The following is a 27,146-nucleotide window of genomic DNA, read 5'->3' on the forward strand; positions in this document are numbered from 1 at the left end:
AAATGCTATGATTAAAATATGATCTTGTTCATACCTCTGAGAGTACACTGTCAAAAATCTCTCCAATTTATTAAAAAAATACGGTCTGCTCTCCTGCTAGCTTTTGTAAGTCTTCTATAAATAACTACTCATAGCACAAAGAACTGTGAGACATTTGAAACCAACATCTGAGTAGAATGCTCTACAAAGGTCTACATCATTTACATGACTACATTGAACTCACTTCATCACTGCTATTTGTGCTTCAGTTACAGATTCCAACTGCTACAGGGACACATCTCAGCAAAGAGGATGCAAATTACCAGAAGTTCCAATTTACCTTCCATGGTTCAATCCTTTTTAAACTTGGTCTTCTGTACTACAAGAAGCAATGCCAGAACTAAACCCTATTGCACAACCACAACAGCGTGCAGCCAATTTCTTTGCCATTTGAATTAACCCTAAACATGTGTGCATGCTTAAATTTACCTACATAAGTTCTATACAAGTGTTACTGAACACACTGTACACACAGGATTTATTTAGGCCTGCTGGCAACTTTCAGTTGCTAGCACTGTGAAAGAAAATTGAGATAGACTGTAAAAACAGGTGAATCATTTCAGTTTTAAGTGGGATAAGGAGAACAGCACACAGTTGTCAGATCAAGTGATATAGGAAGTCATAATGGCAGTGGTACATGAAGCCATTACAAGGCTGAATGTTCCCCTTGAATAGGGGAACATTTCCCAGTTTGAGAATCAGAGGAGACGTATCCTGTAACAGAAATGACAGCCTCAAAGCTAGATACCCAACGTAACAGAAACTTGCCTAATGGGAATAAGGAGTTGATACTGAGGAAGCTGAGGTAGGAAAAACTCACCACAAAGAGGTCATACATATTGCATTTTGCTACAAGTCAGAAGTGATCGCTAACAGAACTCAGGCCACACACATGCTAAGCAATTTTACTGAGAGCACAGGACCTGAATACACAGCTGCCAAAACCACAATTAGAGATTAGTTTACAGAGTCTTGGGGAACACAGACTGCTGCAGATAAGAATGACTGAACGATGTTGTATTAACTCTGTACTGCAAGAAAGCAATCCAGCAACTCCAGACCCATTATCCCACTCATTGCTTCGTAGGGCACTTTCTACTGCACCAGAAAATACCTGTTTTCTTCCCAAGAAAATCTTGGGTATCTAAATTCTTGTAGTCCTATCTGTTCCAGCCCATGACTGTCACCTTTTATTTTTGTCTGTTTCATTTCATCTTTCCTCATCCTCTTAACCATCTCAGCACAAAAGTTTTACATTTTATCACAACTCTACCAATTATTTCAACAGCACAGAAAAATTGACTGAACAAAACAAAAAGATACAACCAAAACACAAGTGTTCACAAGCTACCTGTGCATGACAGAGAAGGATTTTCAAGCCCAAGACCCACAACCCAAAGCAAGCTTGTGACCATCACCAGCTTAGACCTTCTGAAAGCAAGAGAACGTACTGCCAGAATCACAGGGGTAGGAAGGGACCTTAGAGATGACCCAGTTCCAACCCCTCTGCCATGGACAGCAACACCTCCCAGCAGGCCAGGATGCTCAAAGCCCCATCCAGCCTGGCCTTGAACACCTGCAGGGATGGGGCATCCACAGCTTCTCTGGGCAGCCTGTACCACTGCCATACTACCCTCTTAGTAAAGAATTTCTTCCAAATATCTAATCTAAATCTAATTCTTTTCTAACTTAGAACAATTTCTCTTTGTCCTACCACTCCACCCCCTGACAAAGAGTCCGTCTCCAGATTCCTGTAGGCCCCCTTTAGATACTGGAAGGCCACTAGAAGGTCTCCCCAGAGCCTTCTCTTCTCCAGGCTGAACAACCCCGACTCCCTCAGCCTGTCTTTCTAGGAGAGGTGCTCCAGCCCTCTGACCATCCTCAGGGCTCCCCTCTGGACTTGTTCTAATATGTCCATGTACTTCTTGTGCTGGGGACCCCAGGGATAAACGCAGCATTCTAGATGGGATCTCGCAAGAGCAGAGTAGAGAGGAGGATCACCTCCCCCAACCTGCTGGCCACACTCCTCTGTTGATGCAGGATACGGTTGGCTTTCTGGCTGCAAGTGCACACTGCTATCTCATGTTGAGCTTCTCATCCACCACCACCCTGAGGTCCTTCTCCTCATGGCTGCCCTCAATTCATCCTCCTCGCAGGCTGTACTTGTGCTTGGCATTGCCCCAGCCCAGGTCCAGGACCTTGGCATTGCTGAACTTCATGAGGTTCGCATGGGCCCATCTCTCAAGGTCCCTCTGGCTGGCATCCCTTCCCTCCAGCATGTCGATCGCACCACACAGCTTGGTGTCATCAGCAAACTTGCTAAGGATGCTCTCAATCTCACTGTCCGTGTTACCTCACTTCAACAACAGGTACCAAAGCAACCGTACTGCCTCTTTCAGTATCACCAACCAAAAGCTTTTACTTCCATATTATATCAGTCAGTTTGAATCTGAAAAAGAAACAGGTTACATGGGTAGTTAAGCAGGCGTATAAGGTTACCAAGTAATGCAAAAACCAAGCAGGATTTGTGAGCATGCAAATGTATGGGTAGAATTCTTCGGCATGGGTATAGAACAACACAGGATTTATACCTCGGCTCACTTTTCCACATTGCTCAGCTGCTTCTGAGAATGACAGTTTAATAAATGCAGTGTTGTCTGAGAAAACTGAAATGCCTGTCATCTCCAGAAAGGTAGTTTGGGTTATTTTGTGTATTCCCTCCACCCACACAGAAAAGGTTGCAAAGAGTCTTTTTTTTTTTCCCTGAATTGGCACTACAATCACAACTACTTGAGAAGTACAAATCTAAAAGCAAAGACTGCACTTGAATTCTATGGTTAATAAAGCTACAGACCGAGCACTTACTGAGCAGCTAATAAGGATTTGTCTCCTAGCTTCTAAAACAAAGTATCTCATAACAAGGATGGCTCATACCACACCAAATCTACCCAGTAATTGCTGTAGTTTGTTTTACATAACACTTGTGAAGGAACAGAGAAGTGTTAATAACAGGGTAGAGAGAGAAAAATGGAAAGACCAACTGCTGACTCTGAGCAACTGAAATCATATACCAGAAGCCAGTAAAAATCTTAGTCAAAATACTTCAATCACCCCGTGGGCCACAGAGAGCTTATTTTAAGTTAACAAATGTAAAGAATACAGTAAGCTATTCAAGAGGAGATTATATATCTACTGTATGTCTATGAAATAAATCAAAATCTAAAATGATTAAAATGTGCAATAGGGAAGTACTTTTAAAACGACACTTAAAAATACAACAAGGCATCAAGTTATGAACTGTACTTCATGAATTGAGAGTCAATACCTGAACAGTTGTAGTCATTTTCTTTATTTTCCACTTGGATGAATAAAATGGATGTTGCAGCATACTCTGCTGTGTCTGTATGTGGATGACCAAAGTCCAAGAAAGTCTGGTTTATGCAACACAATTCATACAAGCAATGCCTCAGTGCCCAGTTCTGAAACAGCATCCTTTCATCCAACAAACTCACAAATTGTTCAAGATAACAAAAAGGATACCTTAAAGACTAGTCTGAAATTGCACAAATAAAGCTGAGAGTCTGTAATAGCCTAGTTCCTATGTGCTAAACGAAATCCAACCCCACTGAATTAGCAACAAAACTCCACCTGCTTTTTGTTTCTGAAATCCCACCCTACAGGATGGAAAAAGAGTTCTATGCTAGCATCGATTTCTAAAAAGCGATGTAGTGTGGATAACCAGTTACTGGTTCAGTTTTGCTGAATGTTTATTAACAACACTTTTTGCTTCCTCTTCACAAGAGAAGTTACTGCGCATTCTTCTGGTATTTGTAATGCATTCTTAATTTCTCCCTCCACCTCTCCCCAGCATGTTTTACAATGACTGAGAAGGGAATGCTTTGGACCTACACTGCCTTGAACCAGAAGCAATTATCGCAAAGTAACAAGCATGCCTAACTGCTTGATCCATCAAAATGCATACAAGAATGTCAGGCTAAAAACCATCCATCCCACAAAGAGAGAAACCTACAGATGCCAACTAAATGCTAATACAACCTTCTGCTTCAGAAATCAACCGCTTCCATGTTTGAATACATATGCTCAGCAGCAGTCTTCAGAGAGAAAGTACTGCTGCGTGGCACACATACCACTGAATTCCCTTCCCTAACAATCATCAGGCTCCAAGTAAGGGAGAGCTCCCACCTCACCCTGATCCCCTTTCCCACAATAGGCATTACTTGTCTGTACCATGGATTTCTTCCTTCAGGGACTACCTCAAAGGGAGCACTAGTAGGTACACAGGCATATCTAAACTATACTGTGAGTCATGCTGCCAAGAAACCAAAACCAGTTTTAGAACCAGTAAAGCCACCACAGGCTATAATATTTCCAGAACAGAACACGAGCAAATACCATGGCACAGCCCTTCGCCAACACCAGCTGGTCCTCACACTTTTTGCTCATACCAACACAAAGGAGCTTTGTGTTCTCACAAGATGGTACGCAAGATTTGTTCAGAACACTGCCCACCTTCACACTGTAAAAACAGACAAAAAATAGGTTCAGCTCTTCTTCTGGCTTCCCTTTGCCTTTTGCAAAGCTAATGCAGTTCCTAGTTTTCCATCAGTGCTGCTGTTACTGCAATGCCTATACACTGCCGACTCACACCACTCTCTCCCCCAAACAGAGGTTGTCTTTGCTGCACACAAAGATTGCAAATTGCAATCCAAATTGCAGCACAGCCCTCAGTTTTCACCCTTGCATGTAGCCACTACCAAAAGCAATGAGTGCTTGCACAAACAAGAACATTTTCAAAGCAGATGGAAGACAAGAAAAAAGACTTTGGCATCTCCTGAACAGAGTTTAAATCAGGAACAGGGTAAAATCCACGCAATAAATAGGGATGAGGAATAGTATTGGAAGATTTTCACAAGTCAAAAATTTACTTCTAAAATTAGAAGACATTATTAAATCAATGCTCAGTGTTGACTAAGTCAACTTCTAAAGCAAACAGCATTGTTATAACTTCTAGTTAGTAACAGAAGTCTGTCTGATGTTCCTTTTCTTCCTCCTAATACTATATAATTGCAAGAATGAAAGAAGACACCAGAGACAGTGCTTGACCATTTCCCTTTCCTTACAAAGAAACAAGAACTGCAAGTGAAGATCACATTTTATTTTCTAGAACCAGAACATTATTCCAGTATCTCTTCAACTCCTGAAGTGTTGACTCAAAAGCTCAGGAACATACATGCAAGAAACAGGCTAATTAAGACACTTTTTATTTACAGTCATAAAATGTTTTGGGTTAGAAGGGGCCTTAAAGCTCATCTTATGCCTTCTCCATATCCTAGTACACAACTAGGACCTTCTATTAGACATCACTGAAGAAATCCAAGGCTGAAGAAATCCAATCCCTCCAAGTGTGTGTCTTCATACACTGTGTGCTCCAGCTCCCTCAACATCTTGGCGGCCCTTCACTGGATGCACAACACTGTCCTGGGCAGCCCAAACAGGGCCCACTCTGGAGTACTGCACATAGCTCTCCAATGCTGTCTCAAGCACCAAACAGAGCTGAACAGTAACTTTTCTGGACCTGATGGCTACACTCTTGCTAACAGGTCAGGACATAGTTCTTTTTTGCTGCAAGGGCACACTGATGACATGTTCAGCTTCTTGTCTACCTCAATGCCAAACTCTTCCTCTACAAAGCTGCTTTCCAGACACTCTGCCCATCCCACCCTTACCACCAGCTAGTTACTCCAACCTGAGGATTTTGTATTTGCCTTTGCTCAATCTCATGTGGCTTCTCTTAGCCCTTTCCTCCAGTCTATCAAGGTCCATCTGAACAGCAGCACAAGCTTCTAGCCTCTCAACCACTTCCTCCAGTTTGACAGTCTGTGAGCTTGCTGAAGGTACACTGCATCCTGTCTTCCATGCCCATTTAAGACATCAAATCAGATCAGTCCTGACATGAAACGCTGAGACATGATCTGCAACCCAAGCAGTAGTAGAGCAAACCCCTTCATACGCACTTGTTGCCAAAAGCATCACTACATTGGGCAGAAAGGCAGGTGCCCTCTTCACCACCTCATTCTCACATACAGCTACTCGCAATACTTGCACTTGGTTCCAGCTTCATTAACATTCTATGAAAGAGAACATTCAACAGATATAGTTGTAAAAATTTACTTTCACCAGAATTTGTAACCAATATTTTCATTCTATTGAACAAAATTGCAATTTCCAGAGCTCCTTAAATATACGTTTAAAAAGAAGTTACCTAATTTTAGTAAAGAATCACACTGAGTAATTTTTGCCTACCACTTCAGCCGGACTTTTTAAACATATTTATGCACACACACAAACTATATTAAGATGTTCAATAACAATCAGAAACTAGTAGTCAATCTCATATGCAATTAACAAAATTACCAAAGGTATTTCTGACCCAGCTACTGCAGTTGCTATTAAATTTTTAGTTCTCAATTTCAGATTCCAAATGTAAAGTTATTTCTATTTCAAAGTTATAAACGGTTCCTTTTTTAAAAAGAAAAAGAATAATTTTTTTTTTTTTTACAAAGTCTCTTCCTTCACTTTTCCTATGTTGTTTCCAATAAAATTCCAAGAGCACAAGACAGCTCGCCAAATATTAAAAAGCCTACGAAAACAGAAGTAGTTTCTGGAGCACTATGCATTAGAAAAAAATAAGGTAAAGAGAAGCTAAGATTAAGCAAGTCACAAGTTCAAGCTGATACCTCATTTGTAGTCTACAAAAATAGCTGCCACAAATAAGGATTTCTGGACCAACACTCCACTTGTCTGTGAGAAGAGCATACCTACTTCAGAGCTGAACTGCTAATTAAAGAATCACATTGTTTCCCTAAAATAGTTCACCATTTGAATAATTCAGGTTCCAGTTTCTACTTAGACACATACAGAAAGATCAACCACAAAAAAGAAAGATGTAACTGTTCAAGGATGCCATGAGTTGATCAGGAGAAGAAACAGGCATTTTGTGAAATCAGAAATAAAACAGTCCTGGCAAAATGTCAGGAAAGAAAACCTTGCAGGTTTTCAGCAAAAGCAGGCACCAAGTTTAAATGCAAGACAGGGAAAAAAAAAAAAAAAAAAAAAAAAACAGTGAATTAATAAAATTTAAATTTGTATTTCAATTTTAACTAGTTATAAGCTATACAAAGGTACTCAGGTAATAATTCGCCATTAAAATATGACAGTCTGTTTTCAGCCTCACACAGCTTCTCATTTGACGCTTTTTGCATTAAGGAGATGAAACAGGGCCAGTGAACCACAAGTTCGGTTGTTTTTTTGTTTTGCTTTGTTTTTCAGTTTTAGGTTGGCATGAAAATGCTTCCTCTTGTCTCATTTCAAGATATTCAAAGGAAGAGGAGAAATAACTCAACAGCTCTTCCAACTCAACACGATCCAATCCTGTAACATTCCACCTCCATTATACTGACTGTCCGTACAGAAACAAGGATCATTCACACAGAATGGTTCAACCCTGCTCCAGCAGCAAACACATATAATGCTAAATATCTAAACACATTTGACAGCAGCTTGACACTTCCCAAATTCACCCACAAATCCTGAATTATGCAACTTTTCTGATATTCTTACCTGTAATTTTGTATCCATATGCGGCTAACTGTCCAGCCATATATTCACCATCTGAATTATTGTGAGAACATCCCCATGTACGGATCCAGATTTTCTGAACACCAGGAATAATGCTGTCAAGTAGAAATGAATCAAAAAGGCAACTTAAGAGAAACAAGCTTCCCCTTTAAGCCCACTGAACAGACTCAGTTGTAATTCCCCAAAAACACAGTAAGCAACATCAGCTCCAGAACAGCTGCACAAGGACATCATGATTATGCAACTTTCACATAGTGGAGTATCATGTCTGGCTGGGATGCAGTTAGCTTTCTTCATGGCCACCGACATGGTGCTGCGCTTTGGACTGGCAACTAGAACAGTGTTGATAAAATACCCATGTTTTAGCTACTGCTGAGCAGTGCTTGCACAAAGTCAAAGCCTTCTTTCTCTCTTTCACACTGCACATTCCCCTGCAAGCACGCTGGGGTTATTCCACACCATGTGACATCACGATCAGCAATAAAAACTGGGAATTTATCTTTCCAAAATAGCCCCTGTTCTGAGACTGGCTGGGCAGTGGTCTGCTGCAGGAGGTGGTGATTCCACACCTTTCCTTCAATTATTAAGCTAGCTTCATCTCAAGCCACAAGTTTGCTAGCTTTTGCTCTTCTAATTCTCTCCCACAGCCTGCTGGGGAAGGATGAAGAAGCATCTGGGTGGGTATTTACTTGTGGGGCAGGACCAACTCACAAGAGTACCAGATAACAATTTCAGTGCTTCCTTACATTTGAGCTTGAATAAACAGTAAATCTCAGAACTGGCACAAAGCTCTTTTTAAGCAAGACAAGCATTTTTTCTCAACATATGTAAGTTTTTAATGCAATACAGTTTCAATATTGTTTTGATACCATCCCTTCCACAATTCCCACCTCCACTATCTTCCCAGAGAAACACCTACACTTCTAAAGGGAAAATTGACTTAAAAGTCTATCTTGGGACAGGCATTTTTTAAGCGGAAAGTTGAAACCAGAAAAGTAAAGACATTTGAAGAAAACAGACACACAAAATTATCTAACAATCTTAAAACAGTGGTGGAATTTCTAGGCATATTAGAGTTATATCCTTGTCCGTCTCACTGAAAAGTGAAAGAGTGAAAGCTCTTTAATAATTTATGGCTGTCTTCTTCAGAACAGAAAAAAACACGGGTTAGGACTCCTTAAGCCAGCTCTAGAGCCATTCCAAGCACCAGTTCTTGATGCCAATTCAATGACCACAGTAATTTTGATTTGTTTTGGGGTTTTGATTTATTTTTTTTTATTTTTAAGAGAGTAACATGCAGAAAAGGTTTTCTTGTGCTGTGACAGTTTGCGTGACAGGTTGCCTTTGTTACCTTCATTTGCATTTTACAATTTCCACAATGGATAAGATAAAGAAAGATAAAAAGATAAAACATGATTTGCAACTGGGATTTGAACATCTCACTGTTTTAAAGGTAGGTCTTCCTATATAAGTGAGTTCTGAAGCAGGCTCCTTCACTGCATGTCCTGTGTAAGTTTTTGACTATTCTGGATAACACTTTTACCCAACACAAATAAGAATCATGGGAAATTTCACACAAAGAGCACAGGGTTAGATTGTCTGCAACTAACACAGGTTTCACAAAGCAGACTGTAACCCCATATTACATAATTACAAACAGGAATTCCATATTCCACAAAAAACGTCTAAAAGGCAGAAGGACAGAAAAAGCATTCAAAGATTTATATGGTTTTGTTTTGTTGTTGCTGTTTTGGTTTTTGTTTTAATTTAACACAGACCCACTTTTAGTATGCCCTTCTCCCCTTGAAAAAAATGACGAATTCAAGGATTACAAATGCACCAGCTGTAAAGAACATCTCTCAGCAATGGCCAATACATTTGGGTACACCTCCATTGCAGTTAGTAGCTAACAAACTTAATCTCATTCTGACCTATTAAGCATCAGTTTCTCATCATCCTCACAGTTTTGTTTATATTTCCTATTCCAGATGTCAAAAGATTACTCTGGGACTGCATTCTGAAGAGCTCAGCTTCTACTGAAGTAATTAAAAAGAAGCAATTTTTCAGAAATGCTTAAGCAACAGGAACTATTTTTCTACCCCAATTACTTCAGTAATCAATATCTCAATCATAAATGATCTCTACAAAGAGTTGTCTAGGAGAAACTTGCTTAGGGGATTATTATTCATTATTATTATATCTTATAAACACTATTCATTTTTACACTGTATTCAGATTTTATATTATGAGATAATGGGAACTCCCACCTTATTTTTAGAATCTGACAGTGCACATGAGATATGAAGAAGGAAGAAAGAAAGGGTTTTCCCTGTTTCCCCAGGAAGAATTTACCTGTCACTTGGGGGATCATCATCCGTCTGAGTATTTTGCTGTGAGCTGCGTTTTCGCACTTTTGGAAAAACATTCTTTCTTACAAACTGCCGATCATGGGGCTTCGGATCTTGTGCTGACACAATATCTTCAATGTCTTCAAGCACTGAATCACAGGCAGCAGGCATCTTTGAGAAGCATTAGAGAAGAATGGTATTAGCAAGCACCTGAGTACAACGTCAGGTTCTAACGAAAAGTCATATATACATGCACGTGCAATATAGCATACATGAAGGACCTTTGACACACAATTATCCCAAAATATTTCCTGATACTGTCTTCTCCTGAGATCCTTCTGACAGGCAGGGAGAGGAAGACACAGAAGATACAGGGTTTTTGTTTGTTGAATAACCTGTACCTTACCTTCTATTTCAAAAACCCTGCAGCTCCTTTGGCATCACGTATCCAAGATACAAGTGCTCTTAATCATGTCAGGCATCATAATGAAATAATGAGTTCACGTTATGTGATAGGTATACTTCTGCTCATATAACATGAGAAGAATTGTGGAGACAGCATTCAAATGCCTGCATAGGAGCCTGTTGTGGACCTTTCATGTGTGTGCTGAAAATAGGTGCACAGTAGTTCAACTTGTCTTCATAGTCCATTAGAATACAAAACAACTGAAACATTCCTAGAATTCCTGACCCCCCAGGCTTTTCATCTGAATTCATTCATTCAGCACGACAGCAAAATCAAAACTCCTGTCCTCAAGTGCAAGATATTAAACAAGCATACCCAGCTAATATAAAATATTATGATCTGACTAGTAAAATTTTAGTGATCTTTTAGCACATTGAGTTCTACTTTCCATAAGAAAGTAAATATTTTTGAACTTTTGCATGCTTCTCATCAGTAAAGGCGTTATGTATGCACACATATCTAAATATGTATATATACATATCTCCTAGTAAATCTCAAGATCCAGATCAGAAAAAGGTAATTGGCTAAAGTAGCCTACAAAAAAAAAGTTACTGCCTTAGTTACATACCTCACTTAATCCTTAACCAGAATTAACTCCCATTTACCACTACAAACCTGACTTGGCATGTGTCTCAAAAAAAAAGACACTTCACAAAGTTCACAGAAAAAAATGCAACACTGCCCTAACAGAAAGTGAAGAATGAAACAAACAAGGCTTTAATTTCTGTAAAACACATTTGGGGATCAGAAAATTCAGCCTACTGGTCTACAATATTCTTTTAGATTTTTCTCCTGAATGTAAGAAGTAAAATGCCTGTACATTTTCCCATTATGAGCGTTTTTGTCAGCCTTGCAAAATATATTTCTAAGGAAAACTTCACGCAACTTGAACCATTACATTTCTGTGCAACTTTAGCAGGAGCATAATGACATCATGGAGAAGATAAACCTGAAATTGAGACATCTAATTATTCAGCATTCTTCTAGAAGAAAAATGTCAGGATCTTTAAAAAAGAAATGTAAAGAATAAAAAAGCTGTGAGAAGTCTTGCAATAAAGACTCTCGGAATAAGCACCTACTCTAAAAGTTTATTAGAATTCCCACTCAGAAGCACTGTAACTGTGCAGACATTTACTGGCTTAATATTACTGAGTCAGCATTACCATTAAGCTACAGACATCTAGCTCAATAAACGAGTTACTGTTTTGGTCTACATAGACTTTCCACAACAGCAGTTTAAACAACAAAAACTAATGGAGGTAGAGCAAATAATGCAGAAGCTTCAGTTTACATAAAACCTAACTCCAGAGATGAACTGGCTTCCAAATTTAGTCCTCTGTCTTCTCATCTAGGTGCATGCTGACTACATCTCTGAGCAAACACTTAATGATGGTAACATTTATTTCTAAAGAATGGTATTTTTAAAACAAGAAAGCTGAAGTTTTCTGCTTCAATGTCAAATATTAAATTGAACACAAATAGGATTTGACCTTACTAGAGGTCATATCGCTACCTTGTCCTGCAAAGCATGCAAGTATAGGGAAAATGAGATTTTATCCACCAAGCTAAACTTTAATCCTTTAAATTGCTATACAGAAATACAGACACCAGATAAAGATGTCAGTTAAACGCTTTTTAGATGATCTTACAGGAACTGAGAATGGGATTGCAGGTAGATTTTTGGTTTCTCAGAAAGTAACAGGACTAGAAAGAACCACTCCTACGCCTTCACTACCAATCTGTTCTGGTGCAAACAAGTGAGGGTAGATTTTCAGTTACCAGCAGGGCTTTATATGGAAATGCAAACACCAAAACACAAAATGAGGCAAGTTTATACAGTACATAACAAACAACATGGCTTAACTGTTCAGGTGCTGGCTCATCCCAAATTCCCCTTTGTGTGCCTACGCCTGCTCTAGCTCACGAAGCTCCACATCGCTCACACTGCAGAATAAAAAAAAAGGCAACATCCCCTATGCTGCTTTATACTGCTAACAGAACATAGGAATATGTAATATGCAATAGTAATCAACACAGGAAAGGAAAAAAAAAGCATTTTGGTTTGGGCCCCCCAGTCTCTTCTCAAAACATTTCTGATACAACGGAACAGCTTACGAAACAAATAAGCTTAGTTTATTTCCACGGCCCACAAAAGAAAGAACACAGCCAACTAAATTCATACCTTTTTAAGCACGACTGAAATCCCTTTGGACAATAAACCTGGAGGGAAAAAAAAAAAAAAAAAAAAAAAAAAGATACAGCATGAACTACCAGAACTATCAGACAGAAAATCACGAGTGGAAGTTAACGCCCATTAAGTACTCATCCTGCCATTGCAGAAATCTGTTTTCTACTTCGACATGCTTAAAGCCTCCAGAGGATAAGATGAGGGTACACCTGCTGACTGGCTGACAAGCTGCAACAGTTGCCAAATTTCCCCCCTTCTTCCCCCAGACTGTAATCTTCTTGTCCTTGTTTTATAGAATCATATTTTTGTGAGAGTCTGATGTATCCTTTCAGACTTCTCCTCCTCCAGATTTTTTAAATCTTCAAACAGGAGTTTAAAATTTGGATCGTAAGAAGGAAAAGGGACAGACTGACAAGAAGAACACACTTTCATAAACTTAATTTCCTTCAAGAGTTTGTTTAACAGTAAAATTTAGCTAAAAGCATTCACAACTTTTTATTATTATGGAATTTCGGAGGGCAGACTTTGAATCGTTCAGGACACTGGTAGAGAGGGTCCCCTGGGAGTCCGTCCTCAAGGGCAGAGGGGTCCAGGAAAGCTGGACATTCTGCAAGTAGGGAGTCTTCAAGGTGCAGGAGCAGGCTGCTCCCATGTGCCCTAAGTTGAGCCAACGAGGAAGAAGACTGGCATGGCTGAACAGGGAACTTTTGTTGTGTATTTGGGAGAAAAAGAGAGTTTATGTCCTATGAGAGAAGGGACAGGCAGCTTGGGGAAGAGTACAAGGAAGTTGCCAGCATATACAGAGAAAAAATCAGAAAGGCTAAAGCCCACCACAAGCTCAACCTGGCCGCTATGGTCAAGGATAACAAAAAATGTTTTTATAAATATATTAATGGCAAGAGGAGACCCAAGAAGAATCTCCATTCTTTACTGGACACAGAGGGAAACATGACTACTGAAGATAAGGAAAAGGCTGAGGTTCTTAATGCCTTCTTTACATCTGTCTTTACTAGCCAGCCCAATTATCCTTGGGGTACTCAGCCTTCTGACCTGGAAGTCTGGGATGGGGAGCAGAAGAACACCCAGACAGTTCAGGTGCAAACAGTTAGAGACCTGCTGCTCCACCTGGGCTGTCACAAGTCCATGGGGCCAGATGGGATCCACCCGAGGGTGCTGAGGGAGTTGGCAGATGTGATTGATGGGCCGCTTTCCATCATCTACCAGCGGTCATGGTCATGGTCATCCAGAGAGATGCCAGATGACCGGAGACTTGCTAACGTGACACTCATCTATAAGAAGGGTGGTAAGGAGGACCTGGGGAACTTCAGGCCTGTCAGCCTGAACTTGGTGCTAGGAAAGCTGATGGAACAGGTCATCTTGTGGGCAATCGTGGGCCCAGAGAGTGATGGTGAATGGAGTAAAATCCAGCTGGTGACCGGTCACCAGTGGTGCTCCCCAGGGGTCGGTGCTGGGGCCCATCCTCTTTAACACCTTTACTGATGATTTGGATGAGGGAACTGAGTGCACCCTCGGTTGTCTGCAGTGGACACCAAGCTGGGGGTGAAGTGCCGATGTGCAGGAGGGTAGGGAGGCCCTGCAGAGGGACCCGGACAGGATGGGTGGATGGGCAGAGGCCAAGGGGATGAGGCTCAACACGCCCAAGCGCCGGGTCCTGCAGCGTGGCCACAACGCGGAGGGAAGGACCCGGGGGTGCTGCCTGACGGGGGCCCGAACCGAGCCAGCAGCGTGCCAGGCGGCCAAGGAGGCCAGCGGCACCCCGGCCTGCCAGCAGCCCCGCCGACCTCCCCCTCCCCGTGGGGCTCCCGGCGCTAACGGCCACCAACGGCCGCTAACGGCCGCCAACCGCCCGCGCGCGCCGCTCACCTCAGCCGGGCTCCGCCATCACGGCCCGGCCGCCCCGCCCACACCGCCCGCCGCCGCGCGCACGGGTGGGAGGGGCCGCGACGGCGGCCGGCGGAGGGCAAAAGAGTGCGGCGGGGCGCGGCCGCCCTGAGGGCGCTGGGGTTCCATCACCTTGCAAAGCCTAACGCTGTTAGGGCTTGTGTTTGGTGTCCACTGTACACCCAAATCCAACGATATTTGGTCTTTTCCATTTAAATCAGTTCGGGAGACGTTGGTTAACACACTTAGCTCTGGATGGCTGAGGTTCCTGGCGCTGTTTTTCCCCAGTCTAGCTCTAGGAGCAACCTTCCCCATCCGTATTTTGGAATATGCACATCAGCGTGCATCCACACGTACCACTACATATGGGATTCCGAGCAGACAGATTAAGTTTGAGATCAAGTTTCCTTGCAGACCAAAGCATTACAATGCCATTTTTCTGTTTTTAATGCGCACAGTTAGCCTAAAAAGTTCCTTTCTATGGCACCTTTATTTTTTGTGGGGTTCTCCCCTGTGTCCTGCTTTGGATTATAAAACCCGCCATCCTTGTAATCATCTTTCACATGTTAAGCTGTTCTCTTTACAAGCCCATCGAACCATTATTTCACTGCAGATAGCAGCTTGTAGGCCCCCTTAGCTGGAGGGGAAGGGAATGAAAGCCCCAAGTGTATTCCGTAATAGGCCCATTGGTCTTCTAGTAGATAAAATTTGGCAACTTCTTGCTATGAATATCACTTCCCCTCCTCCTCCTCCTTTTTCTTAAAAATGGTGCTTATTTTATGTCACTCTTATCTGGCAACATTCACAGGCAAGCAAACAATAAAAACAACAACAAAAAAGATAATAACAACAAAGTAATGGGAGACATTTGAAAAGGAAAACTGGGACAGAAAGAAAGAAGCATTTAACTGGAATCAGTCTTTACTACCAAATCATTCTAGGCAGGACTAAAGCACTCTTAGTATCACCTGTCCTTATGATAAAGTCATGGTTACAGTTTAACATACACTTGCCTTCATGATTGATCTTTGTTTAAACACGCATGTACTTTGCAGATACTCTCTGTGAGACACCGTGATGTCTAACTCATCATTTTTGCAGCATTTTTAGCCCAGAAGATAATTATCTTAAAATCAGTAGATGTGTTAATCTATTTTAGACATCCTCCTTCACAGTACGGTGTAAGTAGTCCTTGGTATGTCAGTATGTAGCAATATATGTATTACCAATCTTTGTATTTTAACTGCTTTCCTAGTGGGTTAGGGATTCTCTTCCCTTTCCAGTTTCCTGTGTTTATTTTTTTTATTTTTTTAATAGTTATTTCATTTGCAGTCCTTGAATTAAACTTTTCTATTCTGGGATCACTGCCCTACCCCACAGTTATCTTGACTAGCCAAGTGTTAGCCCTGTGGTTAAACAAAACTGGGCAGACATCAGCGCTGTTTTGTGGTCGACTAAAAGAGCAGAGCATAGATAGCCTGAGACACCTATCCAAAATCTCCAGATGGCCAAGATTCACAGGACGGTATTTATTAAGGGGAGGCAGAGAGCTCCCAGAGCAGCTCCCGAGAAGGAATAACAGCAGCTCTCTGCGAGTCCCATACCTAGTGACAGAAATAGGCCATGCTGATCAGTTTCAGCATGATCCAGCAGAGCCCTTACTTTGTCCCACTGCCAAGAATTCGTAATATCAAGCAGCCCTTGTGCCAGCACAGTCCTATTCAGTCCTAGGATGTAGCCACAACATGGAAGGAACCCTATAAGTGCTTTTGAAGCTCGCAAGTCTCAATTGCTTTTGTAGCATATTCATAAAAAGCAATCAAGCTGCACAGAGGCTGCTGGTAGTGCCCCAGCAGGTGGCAAGGGAAGCAGATGACTGTGGTTAGAAAGCTTAGCTATAGCCACCTGGGAAAGTTGCTTTTTAAGAGACAGCAGCTGGAAGCCCCGGCAATGACCTTGAGAATACTGGCAATATAGTTTCAGTCCCCGAGTTCCCCAAAAAGAGCTTTAGGAGATGTCCTTCCCAGACGGCCTGCGTAGCTCACTCCGTGCTCCCCAGGGGTGATGGACTCAGACTCCAGCCTCAGCCTTACCATCTAAAGTCATTCTGGGTTTTGCAGAAATAAATACACATTTTGGAAATACAAAAACTACTAGGAAAATGAAATACAAAACTCAGGTTTAGCTCAGGGTTGGAAGAAGATACACCCTTAGTTGTTCTACAGTACTTCAACTAATGGCCTCATGGAAGGGAAGCAGCCAGGGAAGTGAGGGCCCAAAGCTTTTTGCTAACCTTTTTCTCTGATCACTATGATTCAGCGCTGGGTGGGGGAGTAAGCAAGAAAGCATGCAGGAATGAAATGGTGACCTCCCCAGGAATAAACTCCTCTATGTGAAGGAATGTATAGCTGCCCTTCAGTCAGTCCAGTTCTGACAGATTTCTCAGAATCCTTTTTCCATCTGCTGGCAGCTAAGAAACGCAGCAGATGTAGGCCACAACAGTGCCTACCTGAAACTAATATTTGTATGCTGAGTAATGTTGAAGCACACTGTGCTAGCTCAGAGGAGCAGAAGGGAGTATTTTGACTGTTTACCTGCAGCTCAACACATCTTAAACTATGTAGAAAGCAGAAGCAAGAGGAAAGAGAAAAGAAAAACAGCAATCAGAAGCTAGGGGCAAATTAAAAAGTGCTTATGGCAGCTATAGATCAGAGAAACAGAATGGGCCAGGGAGCTATGACAGGAAGGACAGAAAGAAGACATTTGTTGTCATCACTGCTATAAACAGCTCAGAGAAAGCAGTCCTCTGGCCCTCTTATTGTTTATTGGGAATACAGAATAACTGAGCATCTTCTCTGTAGTCTTCCCTTCAGTATTGCTATGTGCAGAGTACAGACAAGGGTATAAAGAGGTGAAATTGTTGCTTTCTCCTTGCGTGCAGGAAAGATGAAAAAACACACTTGACTTGCTCAGAAGTATAACACTTAATCAAGGAAACCATGTTACTGTGATTTTTATGATCCTGATACTTTTTTTTTTTTTTTTCCCTCTCAGAATTTATTGGCCATGCATCACCAAGACCAGAAAGACGGAACAAGTAAATGTGCATCTGGTGCGATACTATTGGAGATGACTCACTAATAAGCAGAACTCTTTTGTTAAAGCTACTAGTAAGCAACACTTCTGGACAACTATCTGGAGGAAAGCTAACATCCTCAACAATTTCTGTCATGTTACTTAATTTAGAAAAATTAAGTCTCTATGAAATTTCCAAGAATAAACCTATACTACCTACCTCAATTTCTGGATCTCCTACTGTTTTTCTTTACACATGTCCTATTTTGTTCTTGTTTCAGTCTGGCTTAAAAACCACAGAACTCATTGTTAGCATGATTTAAAAAAAAAAAAAAAAGGATTTGAAACATAGCTGGTGTCAAATGTGTGAGCAGCACAAATAATGAAAACACGAACAACTAGATTTCAAGAAAAAGTATGATAGGCACCAAAAGTAGGAATAATTTTTAAAAGTAGTATACAATTCTAAACTCTTTAAAAAATCCTTTTTATTGATTCATTACCATACAAAATTTATTCAAATTACATCCATTTGAAGTGGTAAGATCACAGCTAGAGAACAGGTCATCCTTTAATAAATCTATTTACAAAACTCACCATAAAAGCTTTTTTTGTTCTTTTTTTTTTTTTTTTTTTTTACAGTATGTTACAGTTTTTTTAAACTAGCATACAATGCAAAGCTAAATTAGATTAGTATTTTGCCCACACACATTGGGACAAGTGTTTAATTTGTACAAAAAAAAAAAAAAAAGATGGTCTGCATTAGTCTTCATTTTCTTTTCCCCCTCAAAAGTGCCCCTTTGTCTCACAAATCTTCATGCTCACACAACTTTTACTTTCCTCTTCCACAAGACGAAAACTTTAAATACTACAATTTTATTTACAGATCCACATCTAAAAAAACTCTTAAAAAATTACAAACCAGCTAGAAAATATTCTGGCAGTGTTTACAAATTAATTCTATTATACAAAACTGCTAGATAACTAAAGTGTGAGTTGAAACATATATCAACTTAAATACAACTGCTGAATGATCTATGCACACATTTGTACATATAAACACACACTTAACACTGTTTAACAGTTCTTTATGTGTTGCCCTTTATACATTTGTTATATTCCAAAACTCACACAGTCATACAGTTTTCTTATTAGTACTGTGACTTCTTGCCTTTTCATGTGTGAGCTTTCATAGCAGCAACTCAAATGGTACCAGAAAACCTGCATACATAATATTCTACTACAGTACAAATAGTACTAATTTTCTGAATATGTCAGATAAGCACAACGGTAATGCAAACAAAAAGGATTATATGGGCATCATCTAATCAACATTACATTAATTTAGCCCAGAACATGGCAACATATTTTACACTCAAAAAAAAAAATTATTTAAGACTTCTTAGAATTCCTCTCACTTTCAAAAAAATAAATATTGGTATTATACTATACTACCAAAGATCTTCAAAAAATAAATGCAATTCAGTTGATGTGGTACTTACAGTTATGTACTTTGGAAAAAAAAAAAATTAGTTCCATTTTGCTGGCGAAGAGAATTATAAAAAGCTGTAAGCAGAGGAAGCTAACCCACTGAGATAAATATGATATATTGAACAAACAAAGCTTGGCATAAGTGTTTTCCATAGAGGGAAAAACCCACAGTGCATCTCTAGTAGGCACTTAACACAAAGCCCCACTTAGTACCACAAAAATTTATGTACCAGTTCTAATGCACACTGGGGGCAGTAAAATTGAACTGTGCATCTTCGTTCTAGTTTAAAAAAAACAACCAACAAAAACTACTTCCACACACACACACAAGCATTTTAAAAATCTGTGATTACTATGAGAAGTGGCAGAACTTTATACTTTTCAATATTTGCAATATACACTACATTTACAGTGTATTTTTTATTAAAAGCTTTTAAGGACATAAGTATTTGACCTCATAATGAGACATATACACTGCTCAAAATGAGCATTATGACAGCAATTTAAACATTCCCACAAGTAGCTGAAGAATCCCATTTCACACTTTTGCATTACTTCATATTTATGTTTACTGCAGCTACAATCCATGTTGTGATGCTCAAAAGACATGCATTCTCTGCAGAAGGCACGACCTGAAATACTATTATAAAATTGTTATTTATGACTAAGCCAGTTCATTGAGCCCTTCTCCATAAGCCCACTTGTCATGGGAAGCAGAGACTGGGGGAGTGTGAAAACAAAAACATTTACAGTCACCTGCTTGCCCTTGCTGACTCACAAGGCGCTGGAGCTTAGGGTCAAGAAGAAGACCTTGTAAAAGCCTTCAGTTGTTGTTTGTAGTATTTTAGGGAATATTAAATTAAAATATCAGAAGTGTTCAAGAGCCTAGTTTCTGTAATAATGCTATTTTATGGTAAGTTGGGGACAACTCTGAATGATGGCATGTGTTTTGATTCCATTAAAAACATGATTTAGACACAGGCATCTTTTAAGAGAATCAGCTGTATATAAATTCATCCACCAATGAAGGAAGCTTCTCTAAATCATAAGCATCAAAGAGATCACTGATGCCTTCTTCATCCCCAAGGCTCAGCAAATAATCTTCCTGAAGCAGAGGAGGCAGCAGATTCACAAATGGTCCTTCAAAGTTTGAGGGAATTTGGTCCTCAGTCTGCTGTAGAAGGTTGGCTGGAGAAGCCAGCGGAGAGATTGTTGCCATATTTACTGAGCAGTCACCTTGTCCTGAGTTAGCAGAAGCCACTTCTGTAAGAGAAGGGAGAAGGGGTGTGGGGGGAAAATGATACATTTAATCCTATTAGAACTAATAGACATGAATGACACAAAGTCTAAAGGGCCTTTCATAAAGCATCATTTAAACAAAAAAAAAATGCCCTTTGGTTCAGATCATTTGTAGCCTGTTTTTATGTGTTACAAAGGTCTTCTCAAAAAATACTCACGGTGCTATCACCACTGACTTCTCTAGTAAAAATATTAGTTTACAAGATCTAAACAACTACTGAATAAAATGAAGCTAGAGATGACATTTTTTTCAGTGGAATTCATACACCTGAAGTACTTCAAAGTACAAACTTTCTAAGCAGATGATGATATCAGTGACACTGTGCAGCCGTATATACCAATACACCAGGATTTCTGCCTGGTGCTGAGACAAATCTTTGCTGCTACTGTCCTATTTGAAAATGTAGCAGGAACAAGATTGTTTTTCTTCAATACTGCATAAACTTCAGTTACAGATGAGACTTATTTTAAATACCTGATGCAGAGGAAAACATTCGTTCCCCTAGTATGCACCAGAAAGACAAAGTGGAAAATGTCTACCTTACCTTTTCACTTCTTAGAAAAATAAAGCCAAAAAATAAGAGCCAGATATCTAAAGTTCAATATGAAATCTTGTACAAAAGTGCAGAGGAAGGCTTTTAGTATTAGAAATAAATCATTTTACCTTTGGAAATGGTTTTTGAGATATTTCCGTTGTGGTCCTGACTATAGGTTTTCATTGGACTGAGAGCATCATTTTCCTCTGGGCACAGATAAACTTCAATAGGTCCTTGAGTACTAGATAAATGTATCAATGCACTCTGCTAACAAAACAAATGCCAGTAAGGTGTTATAGTAATGAACTTGACAGAACTGACAATTCACATTAAGTTCTTAATGGTGTGTGAATGTTTAAACATTTTTTTACTGACCAAAAAAATGTGAAACTCCCCATACATCTTCTGAGGATGACTTGGCTAATGTATCTTGTAAACTGGAAGAGAACGTAAAAGCTTTTCCTCCTGTTTTCAGCCCACAAATCTCAGAAACCCACCATTTTATGTATTTCCTCACAACCAGAGAGAGGTGAAGGATTGAACTCCTGACATTTTCTAACAATCGTAAGAACCTGGAGCATTCTGATGGAACAGAACAATGGTATCCAAGACTCTGGTTTTACTGTTATTCATAACAATAATATCAGATGTACTTGTGTATATTTGCCAGAATCTCCCCACTCCCCAAAAAAACTTTCAGCTCTGATTCAGATTGAATTCAAAGTGCTCTAAGTTCACCTGTTTATCAGGGAAGTTCTTCCAAATAACAACAGCAACAAAAAGCTGTTTTCATCAGCAAAGCTTATTTTATAAATAAGCTTGAGGTCCTTCTGCCCTCTCAAGGAAGTAACTCTAATTTGAAAAGTATTCCTGAATACCAGGAACTTTCAATCCATTTCAGAAAGTCAAGTTTTCTTAGCTTTCACACTGATGCAATAAAATGAGATGGCATACTACAGACAAATAAAAAAAAATTCTGAAGTTGTTCATAGTGTTAAGAGGGAAAATCATAAATGGTTCTGGTTAAATATAAACCTACTACAGCTGTATTATATTAATAGAGTTAAAAAAGCATGAATACAGACATTATATACCTCTTGGCAGACTTCTTCCAAACACGTATCATTGTGCCCTTTCACAAAAAGTTTCTCACATTATTTGTGCTTTGGCAGTTAGACAGCATTGCAGACAGCATTTACAGATACAGAGAACAAAAGAACAGGAGTACCCCAGGACACAAAAAATAGCAAGGAGTACTTAGAGCAACGCTATAGGTAATTAGAAAAAAGAAGATGGGGAGAGCAGGAGTTGGAGACAGTACCGAAATATAACTGCAAATGAGAGAAAGAAATAAGACTTCTTACAGCCTGAAGCCGAAAAATCAAATGAGTGAGTTGGGTATATAGGATAAGGGAGGTCTAGGCACTAGTTTTGATGATGACATGCATCTCTCTCTCTCTACCTGTCTGATTTCACTGAATTAAAAATCAAAAAGTGTAATGCCTAGGGGAAAGAATCATGGAAGAAAGCAATGATAATGGTGTGTGTGTATGCGCATCCGTGTATATATATATATATATATATATGAATACAGATGAAAAAAAAAATCCTTCCTAAGTGCAGCAAAATGATTTTTTCTTCCAAAACCTACACCTAGGATCAAAGCTGGGGGGGGGGGGGGGGGGGGGGGGGAGGAGGGAAAGCATGAAAACCATAATGGTCCTATGCAAGTGAAGAATCTTGGTAAGAGAAGTCATAGAGCATGAATATCTGCAGCCTCTGACTGCAGGTAGTTCTGGGCTCAGGAGAACCAGCTAGACATTAAAGACAAAAGAATAAGGTAGAGGCATGAACACAGCATGGAGGATTTTGAGTTTTAGCTTCATCTCTGATTGCACTTTCAGTGAAAAAATAAGGTACACTAAATGCCTCTCTAAAGCTCTGTCTCATGCAAAGCATTTACATTTGTCCAGCATACTTGGGTCTCCATTTTAACCAGGAATTGTAAAACAGCACACTTTTGCCATCAAGAGCTAAAATTCTAGGCGCAGATGAACCATACAGTTCATAAACTAGGAGAGAAATTATATAAAACTACTCCCTGAGGGTATATTCAAAAAAGAATCACCTGAAGCATTTTCTCCATAATTGTAAAATCAGGTAAAGGAAGTGAAAAGCGACTAATTTACCCTAGCCACCTACCTGAAATAAGGAAAAGAAACCAAATGAGGACAAAGGAAGTAGAGTCAGATATCTCACAGACAAAACCGGCAGTGAGAGACTGTGGCTTGAGCAACAAGGGGCAACAGAAGAAGGACAAAGATGCACCCAGGCAGCTTCAGAAACAGAAGGGATTGTAATAAAGAAGAAAAAGAAAACCCCATCCCTACACATTTCACAATAGCGAACAAAAAGTGTGCTAGCAGAATGTAGGAAGTTTAATGCAGATGTGTTAAAATCAGTTTCAATGAAGCAGAGATGATGACAGAAGGAAGGTTTAGAACAGATTCTAGGAGAAAAATAAGTTTCTACAATAATTTTAAGACTTCAAAAAGAGAATTCTACATAAAAACATGTCACTTGTAATTAGGATATCAGTAATATGAGTCATCCAGATGTTTAAGCCTTTGAGTTATCCATGAACTTTTTGACCAAAACTACATAAAGCTAGAAAAATAAGAGCTGAATCTCTTAAGAGAAAGATTTTAGAGGCTTATGAATAGGGAATTTTCAGCTGTCAAGGAAAAGCTCTTTTTTTAATATAAAGCATAAGAAGAGAGAATAATCTGTAAATAGCATGGATTACCCTGGAATTGAGAGAAAAGGAACAAATAACGATTGCCTTATGTAAAATGATTTTTTAAGATTCTCCTTCATTTAAAAAAAATAAATATCCATCTAAAGCTTTTAAGACAGATGAATGTGGTACTGTGTGCTAATATAACCCAGCTTGGGCATCAGTTTCCACAGTAAAACTCACAGCACGCTTGCTCCATGTATAGAAAAATGATAACCTGGCAGGATAAGTCAGGTTCTCCTTACCTCCACTGGGTCAGGCACTTCAAGTCTTGTTTCTGGAGGAGCTTTCACAACTATAACAGTTTGGTCTTTAAGGCCACTAATTTTTCGAATATCTTGGTATGTTACGTAAGCTAATGTAATCACTGTTAAGGAATTTTCCATCCCAGGTTACAATATATTTAGACCACTAGAAAAGGCAAAATTCTGCAAATTATTTTTCCACTTTCTCACAGCTACATTACTCCTAGCCCAAAGTTTCCTATTCTCTACACTGGCTGCAATTGTAATCACAGTAAGGACTCCCCTTTGATCCAACAGCTGGACCCACTACTGAGAGACAAAAGGAGTTGTCTGTTCTGAGTGCTACCTCTTTTCCTTCACACATGTACATGTAAAGCTCAACAATCAGCAATTACTCACAGACTGCATGAAGAAAAATTTTTACATGCAAATGAACTGGAAATCACAGAAAAGTATAAAGGAATTTACAGATGCATGTTATAGATGCACATGTACAATATATTTTTGAAGTCATCAATAAAATGAAAATATCAATTTTCACTTGATGGTTTTTGGGTTTGTGTTTTTTTTCTCCTTAGGTAAACATTTATCTAGGTAGCCCAACTATTTTAAAGAACTGTTTAAACAGCTACTTTAAACAACTTCACAGTGTAGAAAGTCGATTTCGAGTTCTGCATAAGCATGCAATGAACATGAATGTTTGGCTGTTCAGCATGGACTTGCTCAATGCAGTGCGAGTGTTTTGGTGGGTTACTGCACAATGGTGCCTCAGTTACTGACCTGTGTGACTGAGTGCTTGGAACAGCAAACAGCCAACATCATATGCAAGCGCTTCCAGCTCTTTATTTTTGTCATCTGTGAGTTATCTAACATGTTTACCCTGTAGAAACAGGATCTCATTTATCGTTACACTTTCTGGGGCATAAATGTGGAAGATTTTGTTGAACGTGTACTGTTACTGCGCAGCACAACCTGCCCAAGCTCAAAACCCAATACATCTCACATCTAACTTGGATCAAATGCAAAGTGTCAGGTCAGGAGGCAAAATGGCAGGTCAGCTTTCATGCAAATGGCTTTTACCATGACTTATACCACTCCTTTGGGAAGGTACAGCAAGGTTTGCAAATCCAAAGTAAAAATTAGAGCAAGTGTCTGATGTGATATGAACAAAGGAAAGGATTCCATGTTTTTCAAATAAAACAACCTTCGATGCCATATCCAAAAGCTCCCCAAAATAATGTTGGTAACATACCAAAACATTTAAGGTTGCAATCATTTTTTTTTTTGACTGTTTTTAAAGAGAGACTGGAAAGTATACAGTCTAGGCACAGTGTTTAGGTCCCACACAATCATGAGGAAAAAGAAAAACCTTCAAAAGCAGAAATTTTGCCTTCAGAGATTAAGAAAAAGAAGAGGCTTCTCAGCTCCTTGAGCATTCAGTGAGCCATCCTATATGAGTCTTCAGTGAGATAAGATAAAGACAGTGCTGGGATGCGATCAGATTCATCCCCAGGTTGAACACTTCAGCTTTACTTCCTCGGTAATCTCTAGTATTATCCGTAAACTTGGAGTCACGAAAGGATTTTGGGACTAAACTCTCCTATGTCTGATAGCACGAGGCCAACAGCTCTACATGTGCCTGACCATGCAGCATACAGCTAACGGTGATTCCTCCTCACCCATCCCCTAGGGAGCCAGCTACCACAGGGCAGGGATCTCTACCACACCAATAGGTGGTAATACAAATAGGGAATCGTAATACTCAGCTTTGTCTCCCTTAAACCTCTTCACAGACCAAACTCTTACTTGAGGACAGTGCTACCCTTACTCTCTGCACCACTCAGCGATCTCGCGTTCAGATGCATTTTGAGATGTAAGCAGTCAGAAGACAGTATTTGCATTACTCACATTACTTTTTACTGACACTCCCATAGTTATTTGCTATCCTTCAAAACAGAGTATAAGTTTATTAGATGCCAATTAAGAACTACTGACCATGTAAAGTAATAAAAGTTTTCACATCAGTATTTAATAAAATGCTCTCCTCTGTTGCTAACAGGTGGGAAACCTACTGAAAATGAGAACTAGTTAATTATGAGAGGTTTTAGCAGCCAAAATACCAAAAGTCACACAAACTTTATGTGATCGAGCATTGCTATTACATTAATTTAGTCTAAAATAGGCTTTTTGAGGAGCTCATAAAACTATTTAAATATTTTTCTATATTTTATTATAGATTCTCTAACCAAAGAAATTTGAAAATTTGTTGCAAGCTTCAAACTAAACTGACTCCCAACTTTATTTTCCTCTCTGTGTCTGTAATTTATGTACAAAGTTTAATATAAAAAAAAGTATTGCATAATGAGTACACACACATACTCCTGTTATCTCACAAAGTCTTTGTCTCCATGCCTTCTGCACATACAAAATGGGGTTTGCTATAGGCTCAAAACAGTCTAAATAGCACAGGGCTTTGGATGTCATTAATCAGCTAAATTCTTGGTTCTACTCTTATGTGAACATTGTTGTTATGGGCTACTTCATGTACCACTTTTTTATTTTTTGTGCATTCCAGGTGCAAGTGGTTTAGGTAACTTTCAGATAAAAATACATCAAAACCAGTTAGTGAATCTCTGGAAGTGTCTGATGCTGCGTATCACATTCCTTGGAAGAATTTTCCTGGTATTACAGGAACAGCAAGGAGACTGACCATCTTTGAGGTTTTGGCAAAAAGGATATCTCTGATTCTCTGAGTCCTCTGTTAGCAACTTGAGGTCCAGGGTGCAGCTTTGGATTAGCTCATCCAGTTTCTTCTCTTCCTGAGTCAGTTCAGTCACCTCCTTTGTGAGGCCTTGACGCTGTGCCATCATGCCACCATCCTCTGACAGACTGCAGCCCCTACAAACCCAAAGAACAAAGACACCTTTCGAACATTTGTAAAGCTGGACACCACGCTAGAGGAAAGCAAAAAGGCAGGGTTTTACACTGCACATCAATTTCTTAGGCCTTTCCTCCTAAACCTGCCCATGGTGTGTCAACATGAACAACACATTCCAGAAAAAAAAAACAAAAAAAAAAAACATTTTATCATGACAACACAT

The 27,146-nt window shown here is 39.7% G+C and overlaps 2 protein-coding genes across 7 annotated transcripts in view; both read right to left on the reverse strand.

Annotated features, from left to right (window-relative positions):
- CDKAL1 (CDKAL1 threonylcarbamoyladenosine tRNA methylthiotransferase) overlaps window positions 1-14,651 on the reverse strand; it is a 429,529-nt gene extending 414,878 nt beyond the window's left edge. For 2 of the 3 annotated variants that reach the window (XM_084510786.1, XM_084510788.1), the window contains exons 1-4: window positions 14,585-14,651; window positions 12,695-12,732; window positions 10,051-10,217; window positions 7,681-7,793 (exon numbers count right to left, since the gene is read on the reverse strand). In XM_084510786.1, the coding sequence (XP_084366912.1) occupies window positions 7,681-7,793; window positions 10,051-10,217 (280 nt within the window). In that variant the 5' untranslated portion in view covers window positions 12,695-12,732; window positions 14,585-14,651. Of the gene's footprint in view, window positions 1-7,680; window positions 7,794-10,050; window positions 10,257-12,694; window positions 12,733-14,584 lie in introns of all 3 variants that reach the window. The other variant, XM_084510787.1, reaches the window with a different exon arrangement.
- Window positions 14,652-18,150: 3,499 nt separating this feature from the next.
- E2F3 (E2F transcription factor 3) overlaps window positions 18,151-27,146 on the reverse strand; it is a 43,950-nt gene continuing 34,954 nt past the window's right edge. For 3 of the 4 annotated variants that reach the window (XM_084508322.1, XM_084508325.1, XM_084508324.1), the window contains 4 exons: window positions 26,783-26,943; window positions 24,046-24,158; window positions 21,132-21,270; window positions 18,151-20,431 (listed from right to left, as the gene is read on the reverse strand). In XM_084508322.1, coding sequence (XP_084364448.1) covers window positions 20,166-20,431; window positions 21,132-21,270; window positions 24,046-24,158; window positions 26,783-26,943 — 679 coding nt within the window. In that variant the 3' untranslated portion in view covers window positions 18,151-20,165. The remainder of the gene's footprint in view (window positions 20,432-21,131; window positions 21,271-24,045; window positions 24,159-26,782; window positions 26,944-27,146) is intronic. The other variant, XM_084508323.1, reaches the window with a different exon arrangement.

The sequence above is a fragment of the Aythya ferina genome (genome assembly GCF_964211825.1).
Source record: "Aythya ferina genome assembly, chromosome: 2".
Classification (NCBI taxonomy): Eukaryota; Metazoa; Chordata; class Aves; order Anseriformes; family Anatidae; genus Aythya; species Aythya ferina.